Source organism: Lethenteron reissneri, chromosome 15 (assembly GCF_015708825.2).
Source record: "Lethenteron reissneri isolate LAM-NWPU_2019-01 chromosome 15, ASM1570882v1, whole genome shotgun sequence".
Classification (NCBI taxonomy): Eukaryota; Metazoa; Chordata; class Hyperoartia; order Petromyzontiformes; family Petromyzontidae; genus Lethenteron; species Lethenteron reissneri.
Window position 1 is genome coordinate 3163895 of NC_083793.1, and position 27524 is coordinate 3191418.

A 27524-nucleotide genomic window follows, 5' to 3' on the forward strand; every position below is an offset into this window, starting at 1 on the left:
TGGTTCGCTACATACGGTGCGAAAGAAGTTCAACATGCATACATACATGTGCTGTACAACGAGTCTGAATATTTAACTCACAGTAATCCTCTTCTTGGTTCTTTCGGTAAAGTCACGTAGAAGGGAAGTAATAAAATAATAAAAATAAAACATAATAAAATTATTCTCACGACGTTTCGGCCACAACGCAAGCAGCCGTTCTCAGGTGAAAACCAGGTCCGTCGAGGCGACAGAGTCTGAATGAAACAGCACACGAGCTTGGAGCATATATATAAGCTGGGCGCCTTGACAAAAGAATTTGCATATCAAGAGGAATTTAGCATATTTATGGGAAATGCAGGAATGTGATTAGTACTACATATGCATGTGCATTATGCAGGATTAACAGCATCAAAGGGAGCTGCAGTTGCTGCTGCTGCTGCTGCAGTTGCTGCTGCTGCTGCAGTTGCTGCTGCTGCTGCAGTTGCTGATGCTGCTGCAGTTGCTGCTGCTGCTGCTGCAGTTGCTGCTGCTGCAGTTGCTGCTGCTGCAGTTGCTGCTGCTACTGCAGTTGCTGCTGCAGTTTCTGCTGCTGCTGCAGTTTCTGCTGCTGCTGCAGTTGCTGCTGTTGCAGTTGCTGCCTTATCCATTTTAATATAACACTATGTATTATTCTACCCACCCTAATGTGTATCACACTGCTATATATTTACTATACAATTACGACACCATACATTACTCTGCACACTGCACCATGCCAGTGAGTGGAACGCGGTCTGAAAGTCACCGTAAACGTGAACACAATCAGTTAAGATCCGAAATGGTTTATTACGTCCTTCCAATGATTGCTAAGCCAGAATCCATCTTCTCGGTTGAAATTGTCTCTGTGTTTGTAATCCTGTCAAAAATAACACAGTTCTGGGGGCAATGGTCGAGGCAAATAAACACAAGCAACGCTCGTTCACACACATTGATCACAACATGTTGCTCCCCTGTATCTCCGCTTAGCACTGTTGGTTACTTACGGTTTGAAAAAAAGTTAAATAGACATACAACAGATAAGTAGAGAATCATTAGATATTAGTCGTCAATTGATATTAAACTCAGAGGAAATACTCAAGGCAAACACGTATATTTTATTACAGCTGATTGATTTCCCACATATGTAACAGTTTTACGTCCCAGTAATCCTGATACCCAAGTTTACCAGCTAGGATGGAAGAGAGTAACATATACACAACGTCACAAGAGATGCGAATACACAGCACAGTTTGAGTTTGATGCAGAATGCTGTTTTAGAATCAAGTCAATACATCTAGATTTATTGTTGGTAAAGGAACTTCTGGTAAAACCCTCAATTCTGTTTAACACTTAAACTATGGCGCTGTTCAAGGCTCTGGAAAGTCAAGCAACGTTTAAAATTGGTAAGGATCTTTTAATTATTTGCATAGGCTGTTCCGTGCGTCAGTGGGCATGTGACTCAGAGGTAATCGTGATACCCCGTGGACGAAGGAGAACTGGAAACCCCGAATTCCAGTCCTATGCGACTCGTTTTGGACAGCTCTGCTGTGCTGCATCATGTTTAACACAATTAAACCAAATCATACGAGTGTATGATGAAAGGATAATGAGAAACATGTAGCTCATGTGATTTAGACCCAATATACATACCTGACTGCAAGGTTTAGCTGTCCACCAAGACATTTGTTTAACCAACCAATTAGTAGAGTTGAGTTGTACAAAAAAGGTTTAAATTAAGTGCTGACACAGCAGTGTGAAAGGACTTGTTATAAAAGTCCAGTATCAGAGAAAAGGGAACTAGTTGGACGTGTGCTTTCCTAAAAATAAACGTTTGGTCAATGACGTGTAAAACATCTCGGAAAATATTTCTGTTTAAAGGAACACCCATTTCCCGATGTAAAATAAGTAGAGTATAGTGCATTTGTTAAATGAAGTAATTTTCCAACATCTGGCAATACATTCAAGGTTGGTGATATGCTATGCACTTTCTTTTATGACTGTCATGCCCAATAAAATAACAAAATGCACAATGTTAATAACCCAACCATAACAAATTGTCTTTAATACAATTGACAAACGCTGATCTCTAAACCAGGTGACAGCCCATTGAGAAAATGTATCTTTTGCAAGATTCTAGGTCGAAAAATCCACGTAGATTACACAACTCTTTAGATGCAAGAATTTTAAAAGTCTAACGTGATTTCCTTCACACTCAAATTAATTGCGTTCCCAATATTAAGTATGGGAAATTGCCCAAGGGCAGGTTCTGGACTCACATTTGCCTTATCCAGCCCCATCCTTTGGTTTTCTTCTTCAATTCTGCACACATCCCCCCTTCTATTACTCAGATTATATGAATAGAAATAATCTAATTTCCTCTATTATATATTTATTCGAAAAAATGCAAGGGTGTTCGGTGGGATATGTTTTTAAAGGATTTATGATTTGTATCCATCATATGCTAGGTTTCCAATTCACCTTTTGTTTGGATAAGTGCAATTTACCATATTTGATAAAAAAATGTAAGCAATGTTGATATTATGAATTAAAATGTAAATGCATTTTCTTCCAAAAGAAATATGTTACTTGAGGATAGGATAATTATATAAGAACTTAACGTTTTGTGGAATACATATATTTATGATGTGGTGAATAATTTTAACTTAGAAATAAGACATTCTTTCAATTACAGTTATCATCAAGAACATACTGTGCAAACCACGTGAATCACAGTATACAATTGCAGTAGTATAATATATTGAAGAGAAACAATTGCGTTTTGGAAGACGATGTTTCCCAACTGTTTTGAATGAATAATAAATGATTCAAATAATCCGTATTAGTTCCCCCTCCCTCAAATATGACGTCACAAAGCTCTACCCCCCCCAAAAAATAAAACATGCTTCAAATCGCTTTAAACTATTGTCATTGTAGTGCGTATTTAATGTGCCGCTGCACTCTGATGTTGTAGGAGAAAACATGTATTAAAAATTCTATTTAATTAAGTAGAACATGTTGTCTATTTTTATTTAAAGTTGCGCATTTTTACGTGACGTCACATTTCTCAAACCCATCACCCCCTCGTCACGCATCGTCACAAATGTCTGACCCCACCCCCCCTAGGTGCGTGACGTCATTTATGGACGGCCCCTTAGAGTATTTAGCTGCTTTAAATTTCCACTTCATTAGACTATAATTTGTGGCCAGGTCACTTTTGAAAAAAAACCCAGCTACATAACTCAAGTGGGCCTTACCTTCTAAAATAAAACAAAATAGTTTTTGTTTGTTAAAGAAGTCCATATATTAATGAGTATCAAAACCATTGAAACTCATCATGGGAACTCGTTTGCCAGTACAAAAATATACTAATAGGGGTTTTCCCCTTTTTTCTGGCAACAAAACTGACACCTTTTGCAAGGAATCATGCTTACAGGCTCCAAAGAAAGCTGTCACTGGTGTGGACCAATCAGTTTCAAAGACAATGCATACATTATTAGAGTATTGTTTTTTGTTTGCATTTGACTGCAAGTATTGTGGTTAATGTAAGCATGATTCCTTGCAAAAGGTGTCAGTTTTGTTGCCAGAAAAAAGGGGAAAACCCCTATTAGTATACATTGAAACTCAATCATTTGGCCTCATACAATCGGGTGGTGGGTGTGGGTGCTGAATGAACAGCGCCCTCTCGCGTGAGAAGCGGCGATGTCACCGCTCTTGTGATTGGCCGAGACGAACGTCCCACTTGTTTCCGCGGGACCAATCGGATCGGCCGTTACATGTTTTTCTTAATTCTGATCCGGGTTCACGAGGCACGCGGACTCCGCTCTCTGTGTGTTTGTGCTGTCCGCCCGCGTGAAAAGTCTGTCGATATTTTAAACTTATTTACAACGTAAGACGTTCTCAATGTTATTGTTGTTGTGTTGTTGTTTTTTTTCCACCTCCAAGCAGACTTGGCCGTGTCATTACCGGCGCAGAATAGTGCAAAGTGTATCTTGAAACTATGCATCGTACGGTATTCATACTCCATGGCTCTGCGTCGCTGTCAGCGTAATCACCTACATTGTATTGTACCCTATATAGAGTGGGATCGACCGTGACATAAGTTGCCCGTTTAGTGGTGAAACTAAGTCGATCTTAAATAAGTTGCGAAGACACGTAACGTATGCGCTTTCAGATTCTTGAGTTTCAACACGTGGTATTTCCTAATTCTTAGGTTTCAATGAATGGACTCCCATTTAGGATGGCTGGCTTAAGGGACCGTCCATAAATGACGTCACGCACCTGGGGGGAGGGGGGTCAGGTATTTCTGACGAGGGGGGGGGGGTGAGAAATGTGACGTCACATCAAAATGCGCAACTTTAAATACATACAGACAACACGTTCTACTTAATTAAATAGCCTTTTTAATAAATGTTTTATTCTACATCAGTGCAGCGCCACATTAAATACGCACTACAATGACAATAGTTTAAAGCTATTTGAAGCATGTTTTTTTTGTTTTCATATTTGAGGGGGGTCTGACTTTTTGTGACGCCGTGTGACGGGGGAGGGGGGTAAAACATCGTCCAAAATCGCGTGACGTCATTTATGGACGGCCCTTTAAGTTGGGACTGTGCTGAAGTTAAATGTGTATCTGGTGTGCAAGTTCGGACTTTGGGTTCCAGTTAAATGTATGAGTAAAATTAATGAGAGGTTCAATGAGAAATGAACTGACGGATTTGAATGGCAGTGTTGAATTAAGTAGTTAACACTTGGTTGGACTAATACTCGTGGAGTTTTTTAAACGTCACAACTTTGAAAAAACACTCCAAACATGTTCGTCAGTAGCACTGGCGTTGAAAGGAGAAATGTGTAATAGGCGACCGTAATGGGCTGAAAACTTTAATATATTTTAGCCTAAACACTTCTGCATAACACCATTGGTACCTCATTTACCAGTAAAAAATATGATAATTGGGTTTTTACCCTTTTATCTGGCAACAAAACTTGAAGTTGATTGAAGTTGATTGGACCAATCTACTTCAAGTGCAGTGCATACATTATCAGAGTTATGTTTTTTGTTTGCATTATGACTGCAGGTATTGTGGTCTATGCAAACATGACTCCTCGTAAAAAAGGGTGTCAGTTTTGTTGCCAAATAAAAGGGTAAAAAAACAATTATCACTTCTGCATAAGTGACCAGACGAATGTATTGGCATACTTTGTTTCCGCATTAAAACGTATCCTGAATACCTGTGTGTGTGTGTGAGCTGTATGTTTCTTCTCCTGTGGTTATTACTAAAGGTTGTTGACGCATCCCTTAATGTGCTCATTGTTTCTGGTGGGAAGCGCACGGCGGTTGCAGGCGCCATGGAGGAAGACCAAGAGGACGGTGTGGAACGATGCACATCGACACTATTACATCGGCACACACCCCGGATTCTGCGGGGCCATCAAGCAGTCTCCAGAGGACTTCATTGTCGTAGAGATCGATGAGCACAGCAACAGAGCGGACGCCGACCATTTGGTACCGGGCGATGGTCCTTCAAGCCGACTTGCACGTCACGCTCCCTACCCCTGTGCACCAGTCGAAGCCAAACGGCCAAAGCTTGACCCTGAGCGGTGCGTTAACGTGCCCGTGGAAATTGTCCCGCGGTGCGACTTTCCTGCCGTGGTGGGCCCGGCTTCTGGGGAGCGTCCCCTGGGTGAAGGCGTTGCGGAGGAGGAGGAGGTCGAGCAGCTCCTCCCGGACGCGATATTTGACGACGCCGACGCGGACGCGGCTCTTGAAGCCACTTGCGAGGTGACGGGCGTCCGAAACCCCGTGCTCGCGGAAGACGTGGCCGAGGCGCTGGGAGATTTCGCAGCGGCGGAGCGCGAGGCGGCGGCGATGCTCTTGCCCGCGCGTGAAAGGAGCGACGCCGGCTGCCTCTCCCTTGGACTCTTCCCGGACAAAGAGACGAGAGCCGAGGTCCATCGCACGGTCCGTCAGAGGTTTCCCTTCCTCAAGACGATCACCAGTGGCACTGAAATTAAGGTGAGCGCACACGGAGCGCAGGTCCATCGGCCTAGTAAATTGGTGCTCGGTATTTTAGCTGACGTCAGATATTTCTGTATTTTTGTACGTTTCTGCATATTTAAATTGGTTATTCAGTGTGCTTGAGTCATGTGAAAGTTCACTGGTTCAAATCTAAGACTCGTCTCACAGCAAGCTAATGTCGTGCAGTAAAAAAATCATTTGTTTTATGATGTGCGTTGACTTAAATGGGTCACAGTGCATAACAGTGCTGCTATATTTGAAATAATAGTGCAAGCTCTGTGACATCCTGATAATTAACATTACTTAAAGTAATGTACTTTTAGCTCCCAGAGTACTTTCTCTGCCTGGCTGTCACAATTGTGAACCTGGGGTATGGACGTTCCTCACACCATGCAGGGTGAACCAGTGTGCTCCAGTCGTGAGCGTGCTATGCTATGAGCCCAGTGGCCTGAGCTCAGTTCCCGTCTTCAGCGAACATCGGTGACAAGTGATATCAGAACCGGTCCTGTCCTCTCCCCATCCAACCCACACTGACCAGCATGGTGAAGTATGGTCAGAAATCTCCCTTGACTGACACCGGCATGTGGATGCCTTCATCACATTGATGCCTTGAAAATGGCTGGCATTTTTAAAAATGTTCTACATATGGCAGTAGTGAACATGTGCAAGATTCGATTAAGGATGATATTTGTTATTCTTCTTGGTTCTTTCGGTAAAGTCACGTATAATTGAAATAATAAAATAATAAAAACAAATATTTTATTATTTTAATTCTACGTGACTTTACGGAAAGAACCAAGAAGATGAATCCCTGCAGTCACGAAAGCTTTAAATCGAAATATTTGTTATTTATAATGCCCGTGGTCTGAATCAACGACTGCATGAATTCGTAGCACGTTCACCGAGCCCTCTGTCGCTACCACTGACAGCAGACACTTTTCGGCCGCAGGTGACGGCTGACCCCGTGTACGCGGAATTCCGGGGTCTCGTTTCGGAGGAGGAGGCCGATGGGTTCTTCCGTTTCGTCGACGCCAAGCGAAGGGACGCCACGTTCACGTTCCTCGCCGACTCGCAGCGGGCACGCAGGGCGGCTGTGCACCACGCCGTGACGCGCCACTTCGGCAAGGTCCTGGAGACCAAGAGCTTCTCCGAGGCTCGCGGCGGCTGCGGTGGAGGGCATTGCACCAGGATCGTGGCTCGGTTCAAAGGGGGGAGGGCGCCGAGCAAGAAACGCAGGGGCGCAGATGTCGGGGCCTCGGGGAGCGAGGACTTGGATTTGATTGACGGCGACGTCTACACCGGTAAACTTTTTGTCTGTTTGAAAGTCAACGGTAATTTTCGTTGTTGTATGTCGGAGATATGTTGTTCACCAAGTTATTCCCCTTTAGTCAATCGAGTCCTATATCAACCAGGTAATGAGTCATTTAAGACTGAAAGTCTTTTCATCGTGAGGGTTATTTGGTCATATAATGGTGAGTGCGGGTTGGTTAGCATAGCTAGCGGCATGCCTGTCTGTCTGTCCTGTAATACTTGTACATACAGGGCTGTTGTGACTGTTAATGTGCCCTGCAGTGTTCACTTTGCAAAAGACCAACATGGAGACACTGGGAGTGATCAGCATGCTGGCTTCAGAGCTGGGAGTCCTCCCGAGTGACTTCAGTTACGCTGGCACCAAAGACAAGAAGGCCGTCACCTTCCAGAGGATGGTGGTTCAAAAAGTGACCCCCAGCAGGTACGCCGATGTGAGTTATAGGCCTGGGGTGAGGAACTTTGTTCTTACCGATTGTGCTTTCAGGTTCTTTTGGCGGGCAGCACAGCAACTGACACGAAAGCTTGGCTCATGCAAGGACTCTGTAGGTTGACAGTGTGCATGGCACTGTTTGAAAGACAAAAGTTGGCTGAGCGTGAGAACGTATAAACGGTTTTGCTCGGTCGAAAATTAACCCCTCTAGTACCCAATTAGTGCAGCCCTCGATGCCGACGGAGCAAATACAGCAGTCAAGACGGAACGGAACAAACACGAAACAAACAAACATAAACGAGACGAAAATTTATTTCTTTTAAATTCAGTCATGAACCAGGATCGTGACATTGAATCGCTGTGGGGTGAATCGTTACGTGGGCTGTTCATTCCAGGGGGAGGCAAAAACATTGCCCCCCCTGACCTTGAAGGATTTGGTCCCTCGTCGGAGAAACCCAGCGAAGGGTGAAGCCCGTTCGTAACGTAGTTTGCCTGCCAGTGTCGCACGTCGTGTCCCGGGTAAGTTGGGTGAGTTTCCTCCTCATGGCATGGGTGTACAAGTTGTGGGATTTTGTCTCTGAAACATGGTTTTACCATGTTAACCCTTTCTTCTTCTGAGACATCTGCAAGTTGGTGGGTGGCTTTCATTCACCGCTGAATCTCGGAATGCGCAAGCGGTTAGCGCTAATTTAATTTAGAGAGGCCTAGCGCCGTTAGAGAACCGTAGCGGCACGACCGCACTCTACGACAGCTGGCGGCAAATACTGTGCCACGCCCTCCCGCATGGCCTTGTGGGAGCCTCGGTACGTGGTCCGACCTAAAGTTGTACCGATAAAGTTATTTTCTTTTTTCTTTGTACGCGTACATCATCGGAATAGGAATAGGTTAATAGCCTCTTCGTTAATTCCTGATCTCATTTGGCCTCGGGATTTCAGTGTTGTATCAAATGGCGATCCATTGCTGAACGATGGCCTTGCCTGCCATCTTGGTGAGTGGTGTACAACCATACTTCACCACGCTGGTCATTGCTAGTTGGTGAACCATGGGGACTCGGGACCGGCTCAGATGTCGCTTGTCACGGATGTCAGCCTTTGTCAGATGACAAACTCGGGTGCGGTGGGTTCAGAGTGTTGTGTGGGTGAATCATCAATGTACCCACCAGTCCAAGGGACAGAGAGACATACTTAAAAAAAACTATAAAATTAAAATATATGTATTTAACCTGGTAAGGCCCACTGAGATATACAGCTCTTTTTCAGAAGCAGCCTGGCCACAACGAAGTGGCTTATCACGTGGACATTTATAGCAGCCAAGTACTCTGAGTGCATGTTTATAAATGCGGAGGGAAAAACCGTAGGGCCTGGAAAATAATCCACTCGACCATGGGCATCAGGGTCAGGATTGAACCCACGACCCCCTGTCTACCAGGCGAGGTAGTTAACATCTCGACACCGTACTTTAAGTTCTATGCAAATGTTTCACAAAACCTCCGCCACACACGTGACAAGTTTCATTTCTGTGCGACCATCCGTTCATGGTCTGGGGGCAAAATCGTTTGATGCCCGAAATAAAACGTGCAACAAATCCCAGGTGATCGTTTCACGCACCAGCTCAGAAATTGTGTACGGCAGTCGACACTAGATGGAGCAATACGACAGCATTTTACTTGATGCGCATTAACCCATACAGAGTTAGGTGTTTAACGGTGAGTAAATACTCTACTGTTTCATACCTAGAGTACATTCGATATAGATAGAATCCAAATTCGTGAATGAAGCACAGCCTCCAATAAGTACACACAATAACCACTTATATCTATGGGGACCTTTATTTCGGTATCAATATGATGACCAGAGAATACCAAACGGCGATCAGCACAAATACAATGCAAATATCAAAGTATTGATAGCTCGGGTGAAGCAGTTCTTTGTGGTGACACAAGGCCATGAAGGCTGCTCTCTCTGGTGTAGGCCAATCAGTTTTAAAGACAATGCATACAAACATGATTACCAAATCATGTTTATTTGCATGATTTACCACAAGCACGTGTGGTTAATGCAAACACGCGGTCATGTAATTGATCATATTTTGCATATCGTACCTGAAGTTGAATATATTTAGATTGTGATTGTGCAATGAATTTACAGTAATCATTGATTACTTGTTCAGCTTTTTCCTATACATGGCTCCTGCATTTCGATTATAGTATTCAGAAGGGGGATAGAGCCCTGGGTGTAATGGTTTGTACGCTGTGCAGTGAACCGAGTACCCGGAGTGTCCACGGATGCGCCAACCTGCGCTCACCTGCACGGCGAAGTATGGTCAAACAGCCCGCGTGAACGGCACGGCATGGGGGAGGCCTTCAGACAAAAGGCTGTACAATATGATGTTTCAGTTTTTATTGTTCACGAACGATAATCTCTTGGGTCACGTGGGATTAGCTCAGCGTTTCAGCGTCAGTCACTGGACATGGAACCGGATACTTCTTGATGGCAAATGTTACTGCCGCGTTACACGTTTCAAATTGTATGACGTTGAAAACAAATTTCTTTAGAACTGCTTTTTTGTGTTCAGTGTGTTTTCTTTTCCCCCGCACCTCCAATGAACATGGTTGGCATGTACGGTGTGAAAGAAGTCCAACATACATGCGCGTGTCATATATGCTACCGTGGAAAGAACATCTGATTTCACCATTTTTTTTTTCAGATTCCATAAAAAAAATAGACATTGCTATACGATCGCAGGCCTGGTTATTTTTTGCCACTTGTCAAATGTGGTTTCGGTTTTACTCACGCTGGCAACGCGACCTCCCGCAGCGCTCCTGGACTCACACCCCAGAGGTCGCCCATTCCACTCCATGCGCCGGCGCGGCAGTTTTAAAACGACGGTGCACGTTTGTAAAAATCACCCCTGCCTGCCCATCTCCGTTAAAGCCAGCGGAATCGATGGGTTACGCCCACACCCAGTGTGTTCAGTGGGTCTCGCGCGGTGGGCTAAAGTGTGGGTACGAGAAGAGGAGGGCAAATACCATCTGCAGGGGCTCTCTAAGGCTCCCTCTCGTGGCACGGGCAACTGCTTGCAGGGTTGCACCTTTAGCTACTAAGTCGAAACTAAAACTATATACTAAACTCATAATATAGGTTTTTTTTGGGTTAGATCGCGTGAATATAAATGTGTCGTTTAACCTGCCACCACCTGACAAAGCCAATTAATGAGGTTTGTCACTTAAATACTAACCTATTTTTATCATAATTTAGTTTTTTTTGGGTTAGATCGCGTAAATATAAATGTGTCGTTAAACCCGCCACCACCCGATACAGCCAATTAATGAGGTTTGTCACGTAAATACTAAACTATTTTAATTTTACCAGGTAAGGCCCACTGAGCAATATGGCTCTTTTTCAGAGGTGACCTGGCCACAAATGGTTGCTCAAAGAAGTGGCTGATCACGCGGAAATGTATCGCAGCCAAATACTCTGAACGCACGTTGATTCTCAATGTGGAGGGAAAAACCGGAGGACCCGGAGAATAATCCACGCGACCACCACGAGGCGAACGCGCAAACTCCAAACACACAGGCGTCAGGGTCGAACCCGCGACCTCCTGCGTACCGGGCGAGACATTTAACGTCTCGATTTAAAGCTTTCGTGACTGCAGGGATTCATCTTCTTGGTTCTGTCGGTAAAGTCACGTAGAAGGGAAATAATAAAATAATAAAAATAAAACATAATAAAATAATTCTCACGACGTTTCGGACGGCTGCTTGCGTTGTGGCCGAAACGTCGTGAGAATTATTTTATTATGTTTTATTATTATTATTTTATTTTTTCCCTTCTACGTGACTTTACCGAAAGAACCAAGAAGATTTAACGTCTCGTCGAGAGTAACGGCTGTGCCGATGGCAAGTTGACCCCTTTCCTCGGCAGGTTGCAGGAGGCGTCCGCGAGGCTGGAGGCGAGAGGCCTGCGCGTGGCGGCGGCGTCGCGAGCAGCCCGCCCGCTGCGACTCGGCGAGCTGTGGGGGAACCATTTCCGCATGACGCTCAGAGGCGTCGGGGCGCCCACAGCAACCCCACAGCGGGACGACGCCTGCCGTGCGGGACTGCGTCGAGCGAAGCGTGCGTGGAGTCGCGGTGAGTGTCCGGCACGTCGCCGCTGCCGCACGTCGTGTGTAAATAAAGCACTTAAAAATATACAAATACAACTTTGTTTAAATTACCTTGCCGGGTAAAGCTCACTGAGATATTAACGTATTCGTCAGAAGCGACCTGGCCCACAAACGTATTGCACGAGGTGGGATGAGAAGAAATAAAAGTCTGTATGTATGTTGAACTTCTTTCGCACCGTACGTAGCCAACCGTGCAAATCGGAGGTGCGGGTGACGGACACCAAACTAAAACGCAAAAAGCAGTTTTAAAGAAATTAGTTTTCAATATAGATTTAAAAGTGCATAGCTCCAGTGGCTTCCTAAAATCAGAAGGTTGAGCGTTCCAGACGGCCGCAGAAGTTGCATCTGAAAGCGTGCGATGCGGTGACCATCTTTGTTTGATGGCTAATCAAAAACCGCTGCGAGGATGGTTTATGCTCCTTGATGAGATCAGCAAGGTAATGTCGTTCATTTGTGGCAAGCACTTTGTGTGTGCACTGAGTGCGACCTTATCATGTAATCCGTTCAGCAACCGGAAGCCAATGCAGCTTGCCGAGCACTGGACGGACACGCTGATAAAATCATGCTCGCGCATCTGCAGCCCGTTTTGTCAATGCACTGCCGGGTTGAGGGCCCACCCAGTCACTCCTTGCGGGGCTGTGAAGGATATTTGACCGAATGTCACCCACGCTGGTGCGTGCGGATTTGGCGAAGGTGGGGAGAAGTGTAGAAGATATTACTGCACGGCCCTCGATTCCCGCAAAGCCTATTGCAGCTGTGCTTTGCGCGTGGTTATCACCAATACAGGTGCTGTCCGGGCTTTAACGTTTTTACCCGTCCCTATGTAACGTGTGTGAAAAATAGCCTTACAGCTCATCGGATTCTTCCAGTATCAATAAATATTTTGATTCCGATAAATCTTGCGTAGCTTCCAAAATCATGATGTTTATTTAGACTGGAGGAATCCATTGAGCTATTAAGTTCTTTTTCACAGATGTACAGTCGGTGATTCGGTCATTGGCAAACATATAACACGTAGACTTTTATTTACTGATACAGAGATTCTTTGCAACAAGAAAATGTTATGGAAGCCTTGCTGAGTCTCAAGATTTTCACATGGATAATTTGTTTTTATTGAGTAGATATGTAATGGTGCAATGGTTCATTAGGTGAAAATGTTTTCCGAAGTTTACGATGCACGTGTTAAATTGTGGGCATAAGTACAATTTGCTCTTGATTTGTATGTGTTGCGCTTAATTGGTTCGCATAAACTCTAAAGCTATGCAGCCATGAGATTAGACATGCACCATTGTTTATTGTAGAGTTGAATCGCAAAGCCTGAATGGTAACACGCTCATCGTTGATAATTATTTTTGGAAGTGGGAACAAAATGGTTTGCCCAGAGAAATCCCACTCGCACAAGGGGAATAGACTAAAATATCAAATTAATAATCCAGTAACCGACTATCTGAACTGCCCTTTTTATGCATGTTTAAGCATTCAACATGGCAGCTACCTGGAGGTTGGATGATGCATTGAAACGGATAAATCTAAAACCACGGAATGAAAATGAAGTATATTTTTACTCGTACGGTTGTGCATTTAGGAGCATGGATTTATCAACTATTATGGGCTCCAACGATTTGGAGCAAGCCAAAGCGTCAAGACGGATGAGATTGGTAAACATCTGCTTAAAGGCGAGCTGGTGAGTGTTTATTATTCAGCAATTTCACATTGGCGACTTTTTTTTATGTATAATTAAATTTATCAAACGTGACATACAGTGATAGTAAAGGTTACTGTCACGTCACTTTATGGAAATGATCACAATACGGAATCACAAAGAGATGGAGTCACGTAACATTCAGCAAATACGTACGGGCGTGTAAAACGTGTAGGCGCGGAAAACATATACGCACGTGAATTAACCTGCGCCGTCCTGCCTTTAGCAGTTTGTGTTCAAGCAGGGATGGACTCGGCACTCCTGTCCAGGGAACAGTCCCACACCGGAGATAGAGAGAAACATTCCATTCTACTAATCTGGGAGAAAGTAATTTGCTTTGTGAGACCATTTGCAGTTGCTCACCTCCCTTCGTATAGAGCAGCGGTGGGGAACCTTTTTATAACATCATTATAACATCATTCGCGGGCCATACAAAATTATCAACTTAAAAATTTGCCTGTTATATTTGGTCAAACATTTAATTAACTCACCCCTAATGTGATGGGCTGGAACTGCTTCTCTTTGGTGAGGCGTGTGATGTTAGCTGGTATTGATGATGTTGCTACTCGCAACTGCTTTTCCAGGCCCGCGGTCTGAACGTTCCCCACCCCTGGTATAGAGGCATGCAGATGTTCTCGAGCTGTCACTAAATAATTCTATATATTTAACGATTTTTTCATGCCAAATGTTAAACTCTGGTGGACTTTGTTCCTTCGATTCTCATGGTGTGGTGAGACCAGAGTTTTGAGGTTCGCACTTAATTTTGTTTAATCAGTGAACAGATAGCTGCATTCGCAAGATGAGCCCGGGCCACCAGATTGACAAAAGCAGCAGCAACATAGCAAATATAAATTACAGCAAAATATAAACACGCCACAGAATAAAATTTAAAATGCTGTATTAACATAAATGATTAATATATGACAAATAAAGGTCCTGTATAGGCAATAGGCTCGGACAAATTATATTCCACAAAAAAATCTTAATATGTATTTGAGTGATGCTTGTACTGGTATGTAAATAGACGTGGATTCATGTCAGATGAAATTGCCCGTTAAGTTATCGTACAGAATCGACAAGTGGTACTGACATTGGAAGGCCCAGAACACAGAGTTACAAGATCGGACTAAACGCTGCTGGCCACGTGGTTTTCATATTGAATAAATAGCCCAGTGGCCAAATAAAAAAAAAACGATATGGAGATACTGCTCCCCACTTTGGAACAAAACACAAATCCTATAATCGTTTCCAATGGCTGTTTAAACCATCTAGAGCATGAATTCTGATTTCCACAACCAACGTTTACCGTTCACCAACACAATTGTCTTATATAGCAACAATATCGATTGTGTTTAGTTCTGAAGTGGGGAGGGCTTCGACGGATCAGATCAAGTCCGACACGGCTAAATATATTGAACATCTCTGCACGGCCAAAAAGGGTGTTCATATTATGGGAACCTCATTTGCCAGTAAAAATATGATAATTGTTTTCTTACCCTTCTATCTGGCAACAAAACTGACACCTTTTTACAAGGAGTCATGTTTGCATAGACCACAATACCTGCAGTCATAATACAAACAAAAGACATAACTCTGACAATGTGCACTGTCGTTGAAATTGATTGGTCCACACCCGAGACAGCTTTTCTTAGAGCCTAGTCTCACATGGGTTGGACCAGATGACGCCAAAGGCGCCTTTTGGCGCCTTTTGCGGTCTATGCAAACATGACTCCTTGTAAAAAGGTGTCAGTTTTGTTGCCAGATAGAAGGGTAAAAAAACAATTATCAGGGTGTTCATTTGTTTGATGAACCGAGCGTGAGCATCTGTAGGACTACTTGGTTCCAAAGTAGATGTCATTTGGTCCCAAGCCTCCTCACGATCTCATGCGGAGAGACTTTCCGGATGAGACTTGCCCTAGAGATACCGTTACATGTCTGCACGCGGATGACACCGCATACGTGCAGTGCGATGTCACGTTATCCACCCGTCGTCGCTTATCAACCGTGACCAATTAACCACCCACACCCGGTGCAGTGTGTGTGTGTGTGTGCACTGTGTAAATATCGTTTTCTATGGACGTTCTACACCATATCTGATCTTTTCACACATCCGCCCGTGCCTCAGTCCCCAGCGAGTCCGACATGAAATTGTAATGTGTTTTTTTTAAGTGTGCCTGCCATTATTTTTTATTAATGTGCTTATTGAATATATCCGAGATTTTGTTTTCGCCCCTTTTTGTCTTGTTAATTCAATTCACTCTCTTTTTATAGGCAACATGCCCGTTGCGTTACATCTGGTAAATGAACGTAATTGCTCGTATTTTTTGCATTCGCTCCTGCCGTAAATCCGCATTTTAACGTGTCTGCGTCGAAGGTTAATTCAGTGTCTTGAATTCACCTTGATTGCTTGCCCTCATCGGAGTAAATATGAATTCGTCTCATGTGCAAACGCCCCACTGAAATTCGTCTTTTATAGCAGTGCTGGACATAGAGCGGCGCAACGATGGTTGTCACACACGGGAAATGTATTTCTAGCTACAGACAGCCAGTAATAGATTGCACACTGGTCCTGTAGTTGCTTTGATATAACTTCAAGTTTCTCAACCGACTATTGCCTCCGTTAAGTTTTTATTATTATCTCCCATTGTATAGAGCCCTACACATTACCCACAAAAAAAACATTTTGCACGTGTTTGCATCCCTAATACATCTTGCCAATTCTGAATAACATCAGCAGTTGGTCATGCGTTGTTGTTATATACTCTTGAGTTGGAAAGGCCAAATGCAGCATGTTGGGTTGTTTTGTTTATAGATTTAGCGCACTCAAAGAGTGAACCATTTTTTGTTTGCTTTGTGGCACCTCGCTCAAGCCGCCTGTGGTCACATGGTATGGGTCGCAAAGTTAAACTGGCAGTTCGTGAAAGGCATAATGTGGTAAGCCTGACTTAATTCATCACAGGCCCTGTTTGACAAAGACTTTTATTGCTGCCAACTGTATATTAGCTGTAGGTAGTCTGTCTGGCTTGGATATGCAAGTGAACAAAACTATGCCTGCCATCAAATTAAAATTAAACAATGTTCTGGGAATAGCTGTGCGTGTTATGCGTGTCGTAATCACGCAGAAGTATTTTCCGTGTGCTATATGCGGGATGAAATCGTTTAGCGCTTCGCATATCTTGAATCTGCGTGCTTTTTCACATCATGTTACTGAGCAGTGGATGTTTAAAGTCCTTTTACGCAGCAGTGCGCAGGGAAAAGTCACGCGTTTTTTTTTTTAATGTGTACGATTGCAGTTGCGTGGATGGCTTTGGGTTTAGGAACCGCGGTGTTTGTTTCTGTAAATATTTCCCAAAAGAACGAGGCTTCGCAAAAATAAACGAGCAGGCATTTTGTACTTTTAATACGTTTAGATACAAAGTACTCGAGGCCAAAATTGGGCAGTTGGTGAGGCAAATTTCAGTGCTTGATGAGCTAGCAAGGGAGCAGGGGAGAGCAGGTGTTCGTATTTTTGTTTAATGCGACACACCGGCCAGACTAAACACAAATACGGCACTTACGTGCGCTCCGCCTAATAACCGCTATAATTTTCCACTCGTGTTTATTTTGCGCCGCATTGTCTTCTCGGTATTTGGCAGCGCGCTCGTTCGCGAACTGCGCGTTGGCATTTTGGTTCGGCGAAACCTTCGCGGCGATCTCCTGGGATGGCAAAACGAACCCCCGCCACCACCACCTCCGTATAAGCGCCCCGTGCATTTTACCCTCGCTTGGCACAATTCTACGAGGCAAAGCACGCACACACACCCCGGGCACTCGACACAACCTCCTCGCACCAGCTCCCCCCTGCCACGGGAACGTCCTCGATTGTCCCGAGCGCGTCCAGGGTCGCCGGGTGTGCGCCGCGGCTTCTTGGTGAGCCATGTCGAGTCAAGGCAGCGGCCGTGCCACGAGCGTTGAGAATTTGCCGGAACCCCACCGGCACGTGCGTGCGGGTTAAATTCCTGCCGGTTCGCGGACGCCGCCCGTTATTTAAATGGCGAAAATAAACGGCGGTAAAGCTACCGGCTCGCTCTGATTTGAAGTTTCTCCGTCTGGAACGCTGCCCCGCGTGCCCGCCGCTGCACGTTCACGGCGGTCAATCTACGCCGACTTTTGAGAGAGACGAAAAAGGGCCCCCCCCCCCCCCTACAGCCCCGACCTGTTTCGCCCCGGCTCTCAAGCGACACTGATCTTGGCTCCACGCCTCAGTCACGGTCATTTATCTCTTTGAAATACTGCCCGTGTTACAAATTGCATCATTATTATTAATGCATCGTTAAGCCTAAGAACAGATAACTGTGAATAAATGCATCATTACATGTCTACTTGTGACTATACATTTGTAATACAATGATAGTTTGGTGAGTGATATCTGAACTGTTCTGGGTGGTGGCGTTGGTTTGGCCCTTCCCCAATCTGCACTGACCAGCACGGTGAAGTATGATTAAACAATCCCTCTGACCGATATGATGCGGGGAGACCGTAGCCCATCACCTCCGATTAGTGCGGTTGGCTATGCACGGTACGAAAGAAGTTCAACGTACATACATCAGTAGTTGACAGAGGGCTGGTAAATTAATATATAAAAGGCAAACATTCTATTTTTTCCTGCTTCATGGTAAAGCATAGTCGTATTTATGAAGTAGAGCTGGCAGATACGAGTGTTGTTGTCACGTGATTTTGGTCTGTCGTTAGATTTTAAAAAATGTTTTTAAAGATGATTGGCTGTCGAGACATCATGACTTTCTCCCTGCAGCGATAAGCGGAACTCATAGCAAGCACCGTTTCATGTATCCATTTAGAGACGAAATAATGAAATATTCCACGGGCCTGTCGCCAATATTTCACCAGTAACACGCTCCCGAGAATCCATTATCTTATTTTTAGCCCTTTAATCGGCACTTTAACAAGAATTTAAAGTTGGGTAAATATAAAAAGAGAAGCCAAATAGTTTCTGTAGCATTTCACTGTGGTAAAATTATCCTCTTTATTTATTTTTGCCAAATATGTCGGTTGTCTCGTGTCTCCCTTTTTTACCGCAGGTCCATTTTCTTTGCATTCCAAGAATTATTTGTTGCCACAGCGAAGGAATTGGTTACCGACATGCCGGCCATTTCAGCCGGAGTTCAAGAGGCGGCTGATGATAATCTCAACGGGCCAGCCATATTAACGTGCTATTGACCTTTGAACCAGTTCTCTAACCCTGTCGGTAAAAAGGGGAGCTGCGTTGTTAAAAAAAACAAGGCTCCCGCGGAAAGCAAAATACTTTTTTTCTTTAATTAGCGGCCGTGCTGCAGCTAATTTTTCTTTTGTTCCAGTGGCTGGGGGGGGAGGGAGGCAAGTGTCAACAAAGAGTTTCCCACTGAGCTGTACAGGCCCGGACGTTTGATTAACATTTTGGCTTCACGCCTCAGCAGACTTGAGCTGCTCAGGGCTCACGCGAAGCCCCTCTGTTGGCTCGGAGCAGCGACGCAGCTGAAGGGCAGCAGTGGTGCACGGGATTCGTTCGCATTATCCGCTCCGCGATCTGCTCTGCGTGCTCTTGTCGCTCGCTCGTTCACGAATCAAATTCGGACGATTTAAAGCTTTCGTGACTGCAGGGATTCATCTTCTTGGTTCTTTCGGTAAAGTCACGTAGAATAAAAAATAAAACATAATAAAATACAATTCTCACGACGTTTCGGCCACAACGCAAGCAGCCGTCCTCAGGTGAAGAAGGACGGCTGCTTGCGTTTGTGGCCGAAACGTCGTGAGAATTATTTTATTGCTTTATTTTTATTATTTTATTATTTCCCTTCTACGTGACTTTACCAAAAGAACCAAGAAGACAAATTTGGACGGCTTGTTATTATTCTTTTCAGAATGTGGCTCCTCGTTTCAGGTGAATTATTTAAACACAGCCTTCTTTGATATTTTCATCTTTTGGAGTTCAGTTCTTCTCAAGCGTCGGAGTAAGCGGTGTTGTGGGTTGTGATCCTGGTTGGGGTTTAATAAAAAAAGAAACGGTACTTTAAACTTGTAACGAGGATAATATTCAGTCGCTCGAAGAGCGAGAACGACTCAGAGGCATGGGGAACGACACGCAAGTGTGGAAAGCGACCGGGCGGTGAGCCAAATTCCCACCCAAGATCTGCAGTCCTTTATATATCAAGGTGTTATCGGCCAATTAACGAGTGTTTACGTGTTTGAGGAAACTGGAGCACCTGGAGAAAACCCCCGTGTGTGTTGACACAGGCCAGTAAAATGGATACTACTTTGAGGAGATGTCAGCAGTGGTAGTCGTATGGGCATATTTGTCCGAATTTCCATGACTGGTTTATGGCTCTTTAACAAAATGAGATGTGTGCATGTTGTGGTATAAATAAACCTGTGTCTGATTGGGTTATAATATTTGGTTTGTTTCACTCACTTGATCGTCCATCCACAAACGACAGGGCTGATTTGACTCGCGATATATTCATGCAGAGCATTGCCTAATCATGTAATCATCTGTGAAATGGCCATTAAAAAAACTCTGTAACAGTCTCCCCAAGAGTGTAGTACATTGTGCACTGCTGCCGTTGCCAAAATCATAAAAAATTACCCACATTGCACAAAAAACCCAACAACGTGATCAATGTAAAATATTCTTCGCTGTGGTATTTGAAAAAGAAACAAACCGCATATCTCATCGTGTTCCTGCGCGTACTTTAATAACTCCAAGAGCGATAACCGAACCGAACTACTACTTCTACAAGAAAACACAAGCGGTTTAATAACATTACATTTTCCACGACACCCAATCGCCCTTGTGAACACTCTGCTGCTGACGCACACTTTAATTTCACTGGGCCGCTTATCGCCCTGCTTAATTCGCCGGGAGATTAAGCTCGTTGTCGACTGACGGCCCTGTTGGCACGGCGCTAGGCGCCCGCGCGGTCTGGCCGGCACCGTCACGGCGGGAGCTGTTAACCCGTTCGGGAGAGAATCACGCCGCGCGGCGGTTTTGCGTTCCCCGTTCCAGCGCGTCGGTGTGCGCGCACGTGCATCAGGTGTGTGCCGATATTTATTTATTTCGCGACCAGCATCTCCGTAATTTCTGCATCGCCCCCTTCTCCACCGTTTGTTGAGAGATGAGAGCCATGCCGACTCAATGGGAGCTGGCCTCATCTGTCAGTGGGTTTAATGTGTTTTGGGTTTGGAGATGGCCTGGCTTGGCCTTCAGGGATGTAAGCCCTCAGACGATTTCGTTGCAGTCACCTTTGTGGAATGAAAGAGCCATCAATCTGTCTTTTGCCCCATCGCCCCGTACCACCACCTTCTCAACCCTGTCCCTCCATCACAGACTGACAGCCAATTCTTAAGTAGCACCTTGTAACCCAGTGGCAGTTTTTTTTAGTTTTTACTCAACTAGGTTCACATCAGTTGTTAATCAACGTGTTATTTGTGCACAGCGTTTATAATATTGTACATGTTTATTCACACGTTCTGCTTGGGCATAGCATAATATATAAAAAAAAGTAAATTCCTTGTCTGTGCGAACTTTCATGGCGAATACAACCCTTTCTAATTCTGATTAAACATATTCTTTGGTTCTTTCGGTAAAGTCACGTAGATAGAAAATGTATAGATCACGACGTTTCGATCGCAACACAAGCGATCATCATCAGGTGAGACAGCAGTTATCCTGCTGTGTTTGTGTCACCTGATGACGATTGCTTGTGTTGCGATTCAAGTCAATATTAAGCATGTATTATGTTATACGTTATACAAGCATTTCTTGTGTATATTAACATAAATATATAGCCATGTCTATGATTTTTTTACTTATATTTTTTTATTATCCGCTGCAGTAGTAAAGTTGCAAATGTTCACCTATTACAGTTAAACGAAAGTCTTACGCACGTGTAACGTAACGACCACCCACCAATGTGCGTTAACTACTAACATCCATTGGTTTGTCTCCGGCCACGGTGAGCTGCCTTGGCAGTAATGTAACATTATGAATATTCCAACGCATTATGTCATCGAATAAACTCCCCAGCCGTCATCTTTCCGCCGTCGTTGTTTGCGCCCGTGTTCTTTTCCATACTCCCCCTCGATCCGTACGCCTTTGGCTGGCAACGGCATCCGAATTCAGCCTCTCGAAGCTTCGGATCGGCTTTCCAAAAGCACTCCGTCCTGCTCTGGCTGTGCCTTGTTGTTTGACTGTGAGGCCAACATCAATCTTAAGTGTATCCGTCGCCAATAAACATCTGTTTCGTTTAGTGGGCTCCCACCGACGCAAGTGATTTTTAAACGCGTTTTCAACGAACGTGCGCTCAACTGGAACGCGGCTTTTATTCACGTTGAACGGACTAACGTCGGTGTCGCGTGAAAGGTAAAGGTTCAGCCGTGCCTGCGAAATCTTGCTCAAAACGCCCGCTGGCAGAAGCACGTCCACTCGACGGAGCTCTAGGGAGCCGTCTCCGGAGGGTATTTTGCCTACTCTTCCACGCTGTTAAGGTGTCTCAGAAGAAGTGCGGAGTACCCACGGAAAGTGTTTGATTTGTCCATTTATGAAGCGATGACATGGATTTTAAGAATCGTGAAAAAACACACTGTGCCACATTTTTTGGATTCTAGATTTGAAGCTTTCGTGACTGCAAGGATTCGTACTCTTAGGTTTTTTCGGTAAAGTCACGTAGGTAAAAAATAAAATAAAAATTAATAAAAGTAAAATAAAAAATCACTGCTGTATCAAGTAAAGCTCTTTACTTGATACAGCAAGCGTGCTGTGACGGTTCCACCTGAAGACGGAAGCTTGTGTTGCCTCCGATACGTGATTTTTTATTTTACTTTTATAAATTTTAATTTTCTTTTTTACCTACGTGACTTTACCGAAAAAACCTAAGAGTATTGTTTTGGATTCCTATTCTGCGCTGGCCACATGTCTCGGAAGAGATGGGAGTGCCCACACTTTACCCCACTGCACTCGACCTGCCAAGCAGCTTGCTGATGTTACCCATTGATATTGTTGGCTCCACTGGTGGCGGTGATGTAAGGATTGCCAGCAGATCAAACCGGGGACCTCCGGAATGCAAGTCCACTATGGTTGCCATTTTACCACGGAATCATCTCCCATTATAAAGTTATATTTGTATGGAAGTTTTACTTCCTAATCTTTGCCATGATGGTGTTGTGGCTTTTTTTTCCACTGTGGTGCAGTGCCAAGTTCAGCCCTTTGAGCCCTTAACCGTGGCATCGATGGGTTTTTTTTTTCTCCCACAGCTGCCGCCTGCGATAATGAGTCTTTGTGAACAATTTGAGGAAGTTAATGAAGCCACAAATTGTGCAAATAATTCCCTGTGAAGTCTCCAAGCCCTTGATTTAAAAGTTTTTGTTTCAGATTTTTCCAACCGTTAACTTGTGACATGATACCCATTTACACACTAAATTAAACTTAATGTTCCCATGCCTTGATACAATTTCATGTTTTCAGTTCCATGAATTTGATTATGAAAAAGAATGAAAGCACAGTGCCTAAAGAGGACATCTTTTTAATCAGTGCACACTGAATTCTGTGACATTTAATCAGTACAGCTCAGCGGTTGAACACGTGGACACTGGAAAAAGAAAATTGGACAAAAATTGCAATAGACGCACATACAAAAGCATTCGGAATTAAATTGTGAGCCAGAAAGAGAAACGTGGATCGGAGACAGAACTTTAGTTTAGAGACGTCACGTTTTGACTGTTACAAAGAGTAAGTGGGCTACTTGCGTAGACTAGCGTAGAATAGCGTAGACTAGCGTAGAATAGCGTAGACTAGCGTAGAATAGCGTAGACTAGCGTAGAATAGCGTAGAATAGCGTAGAATAGCGTAGAATAGCGTAGAATAGCGTAGAATAGCGTAGAATAGCGTAGAATAGCGTAGACTAGCGTAGACTAGCGTAGAATAGCGTAGACTAGCGTAGAATAGCGTAGAATAGCGTAGACTAGCGTAGAATAGCGTAGACTAGCGTAGAATAGCGTAGACTAGCGTAGAATAGCGTAGAATAGCGTAGACTAGCGTAGAATAGCGTAGAATAGCGTAGAATAGCGTAGACTAGCGTAGAATAGCGTAGAATAGCGTAGAATAGCGTAGACTAGCGTAGAATAGCGTAGAATAGCGTAGACTAGCGTAGAATAGCGTAGAATAGCGTAGAATAGCGTAGAATAGCGTAGAATAGCGTAGACTAGCGTAGAATAGCGTAGAATAGCGTAGAATAGCGTAGAATAGCGTAGACTAGCGTAGAATAGCGTAGAATAGCGTAGAATAGCGTAGAATAGCGTAGAATAGCGTAGAATAGCGTAGACTAGCGTAGAATAGCGTAGAATAGCGTAGACTAGCGTAGAATAGCGTAGAATAGCGTAGAATAGCGTAGAATAGCGTAGACTAGTAGCGTAGAATAGCGTAGACTAGCGTAGAATAGCGTAGACTAGCGTAGAATAGCGTAGAATAGCGTAGAATAGCGTAGAATAGCGTAGAATAGCGTAGAATAGCGTAGAATAGCGTAGAATAGCGTAGACTAGCGTAGAATAGCGTAGAATAGCGTAGAATAGCGTAGAATAGCGTAGAATAGCGTAGAATAGCGTAGACTAGCGTAGAATAGCGTAGACTAGCGTAGACTAGCGTAGAATAGCGTAGAATAGCGTAGAATAGCGTAGACTAGCGTAGAATAGCGTAGAATAGCGTAGAATAGCGTAGACTAGCGTAGAATAGCGTAGAATAGCGTAGACTAGCGTAGAATAGCGTAGACTAGCGTAGAATAGCGTAGAATAGCGTAGAATAGCGTAGAATAGCGTAGAATAGCGTAGACTAGCGTAGAATAGCGTAGAATAGCGTAGAATAGCGTAGAATAGCGTAGAATAGCGTAGAATAGCGTAGAATAGCGTAGAATAGCGTAGAATAGCGTAGAATAGCGTAGACTAGCGTAGAATAGCGTAGAATAGCGTAGAATAGCGTAGACTAGCGTAGAATAGCGTAGACTAGCGTAGAATAGCGTAGAATAGCGTAGACTAGCGTAGAATAGCGTAGAATAGCGTAGAATAGCGTAGAATAGCGTAGACTAGCGTAGAATAGCGTAGAATAGCGTAGAATAGCGTAGACTAGCGTAGAATAGCGTAGAATAGCGTAGAATAGCGTAGAATAGCGTAGAATAGCGTAGAATAGCGTAGAATAGCGTAGAATAGCGTAGAATAGCGTAGAATAGCGTAGAATAGCGTAGAATAGCGTAGACTAGCGTAGAATAGCGTAGAATAGCGTAGAATAGCGTAGAATAGCGTAGACTAGCGTAGAATAGCGTAGAATAGCGTAGAATAGCGTAGAATAGCGTAGAATAGCGTAGAATAGCGTAGAATAGCGTAGACTAGCGTAGAATAGCGTAGAATAGCGTAGAATAGCGTAGACTAGCGTAGACTAGCGTAGACTAGCGTAGAATAGCGTAGACTAGCGTAGAATAGCGTAGACTAGCGTAGAATAGCGTAGACTAGCGTAGAATAGCGTAGAATAGCGCGTGGACAAAAGCGGTGACAGAATTGCCGCTAAGCAAGGGGACGGCAGGCCCAAGAAGACATCAAATTCTTGATTTAGACTGCAGGAGGAATCCGAGGAGCTATGAAGCTCTTTTTGTTTCACAGACGTCGAGTAGGGGCGGGTCAGCAAGTTGCATGGAGATGGAGCGGTGAGATTAGCCCATGCGCAGGAGCGACACAGATTTTAGCATCGCACGTACGTATGTATTTATGTACGTTGAACTTTTTCCGCACCGTACGTCGCCAACCGCTCTAATCGGAGGTGCAACATGTCACCGTCCATCACGTGACCACGACAGACCAGACAGCAATGATGTGTGGAGGTATTCATCCAGCAGTGGATCGATCATTACAGGTTTTACATGATGATGATGATAATGACAATGATTGTTTTATGCCACCGCTCCAAGCTGTCTGCAAAAGTGAATCCCAGGAGCACTTTCGCCTGCTCTGCCAGCACGCGCGTGAGATGATGACCAGCTGAGTTTTCCGTGCGTCGCTTTCTTATCTCATCGCGAATGTTGCCGCTGCAGGACAAAGCTCTCAAGCTCTTTTTCACTCCGGAGGCAGGAGATGATGCTGTCAACCAGGCCAAAAGGCTCTTCCTGGAGACCGGTAGGTGCCTGTCTGTGATTACGATTGTGTTGGATACTCTTTGTTTGGCTTTGCTTTCTTTGGTTGGTGCCACTCCTATTGTACAGAGCTAAGAGCTGGCAACCAAAATAACAAGAGGGGACATTTTTTTGATTTCATAAAAAAAAACACATCTGACAAGAGCCACAATGCACTGTGTGGTGAATACGAGACGGTGGTCCTTAATAAATAAACTTCACGAAGCAGCAGTCCTTCACAGAGAGCCGACCCCTGGCTCTGTGTTCACTGCAGTCCATGAACTGAGTTCCCTTGATGACAGTGCGACTCGCTGCATTGCAACCGTATGTGTGTGTGTGAGCAGTTAGCGCGCTGCGCTACGAAGCCTGTGTGACCCGAGTTCGATTCCTGCTCACGGCCAACACCAGTGACCATTACCTGAACCGGTCCTGGGCCTCCCCAAGGTTGACTGATGTGATGCAGGAACATCGCCATTGGGGAGACAGTCTGTTAAGGCTATACGCGGGATCGTTGTCTTTGGGCTCTTAGCATCAAAAAGTGAGTCTCGCAGACCTGTATTTTTGTCAACATGTGTAAATATATGGGTGCATGTATAGGTATGTGGGAAGCAATGGCGGATTGTCTATCACGCTGTGCTCTGGATCCGGCAAGTTGAGTTCGATCCCCAGTGCATGGCTAACATCAGAGGCAAGTGATATCAGAGCCAGTCCTGAGTGTTCCCTGAGTCGACTTAGCCTTTAATGAGTACCTGCTGTGGTGTGAGCATAGCCATTCGGAAACCAATGGATGGCCAGGCATGGTGCTGGCTACCCCGTTTGCTAACAGCACTTTCCCCAACAGTCTATGTCGGCTCGGTGGGTAATCTTTGTATAGCTACTAGGTATGTGCTTTGCTTGCATGCGTGTGTGTCTGGATGTACACTCTTTTAACGCCTGCAGTTTGAATGTATACCCTCCATATCCTTAAGTGCACATCAAAAGCAGCCAACGCGTTTAACACAAAGCGCATGTAAGACATCATCCCGCCCCCGTGTTTGTGTGATGCATGGGGCACCCTCGCAGAACTCCACGGAGTCGTTTTTCAACAAATTTGGCATTTGTCAAAAAAAAAATTTGAAGGTGTGCAAATGCCGGCACGCTGTGTTATCTGAGACAGCCACACGGCGTTCCGCTGTGCTCTTAACGGAGCGTGCCGCGAACGTGCTCATATTACACAACAACAACAACACAACGATAACATCTTCCCGATGCTCTTAATGACCATCGGGCGGTGCTCATCTGCCCGGGTGGTCCTCAGCACGTCGAGGTAAATTCCACATTCCCGTGGCAGGGATTGGTACGTGCCCTTTGGACATCCGTGGTTGTTCCTCGCCCCGTGAAGCCGGTGGTGCAGTCTCACCAGGTGGTGCTCATTTCGCTGATCCCGGAGGGATGATGGATTTGGTTGACCCTGGACAGGATTTGAACTCGTGACTCACACTTGGGAGCCCTGCTGCTCTACTAAATGAGCTGTATCCTGGCCACGCTACACCGACGATTTCTAAACTTCAGATCTCGTCACCCTAAGCGACATCCTTTCTTTTCTCTCTGACCGTTCCCTTTGAATCACGTGCTCAATTAATTACGCACGGGGGTCCACTTATAGGTACCCCACCAAAATCATGTCTCTTAAAAATCATCTTAATTAACGTAATTATTCTTTTTTACTCGTTCCCT

The 27524-nt window shown here is 44.6% G+C and overlaps 1 protein-coding gene across 1 annotated transcript in view; it reads left to right on the plus strand.

Annotated features, from left to right (window-relative positions):
- The first annotated feature begins 3802 nt into the window (after positions 1-3802).
- Positions 3803-27524, plus strand: part of LOC133342591 (pseudouridylate synthase PUS7L-like) — a 36733-nt gene continuing 13011 nt past the window's right edge. The window contains 8 exon segments of the mRNA XM_061551814.1: positions 3803-3886; positions 5326-6013; positions 6966-7317; positions 7589-7748; positions 11684-11820; positions 11822-11889; positions 13510-13608; positions 25731-25812. Of these exon segments, the coding sequence (XP_061407798.1) occupies positions 5867-6013; positions 6966-7317; positions 7589-7748; positions 11684-11820; positions 11822-11889; positions 13510-13608; positions 25731-25812 (1045 nt within the window). The 5' untranslated portion in view covers positions 3803-3886; positions 5326-5866.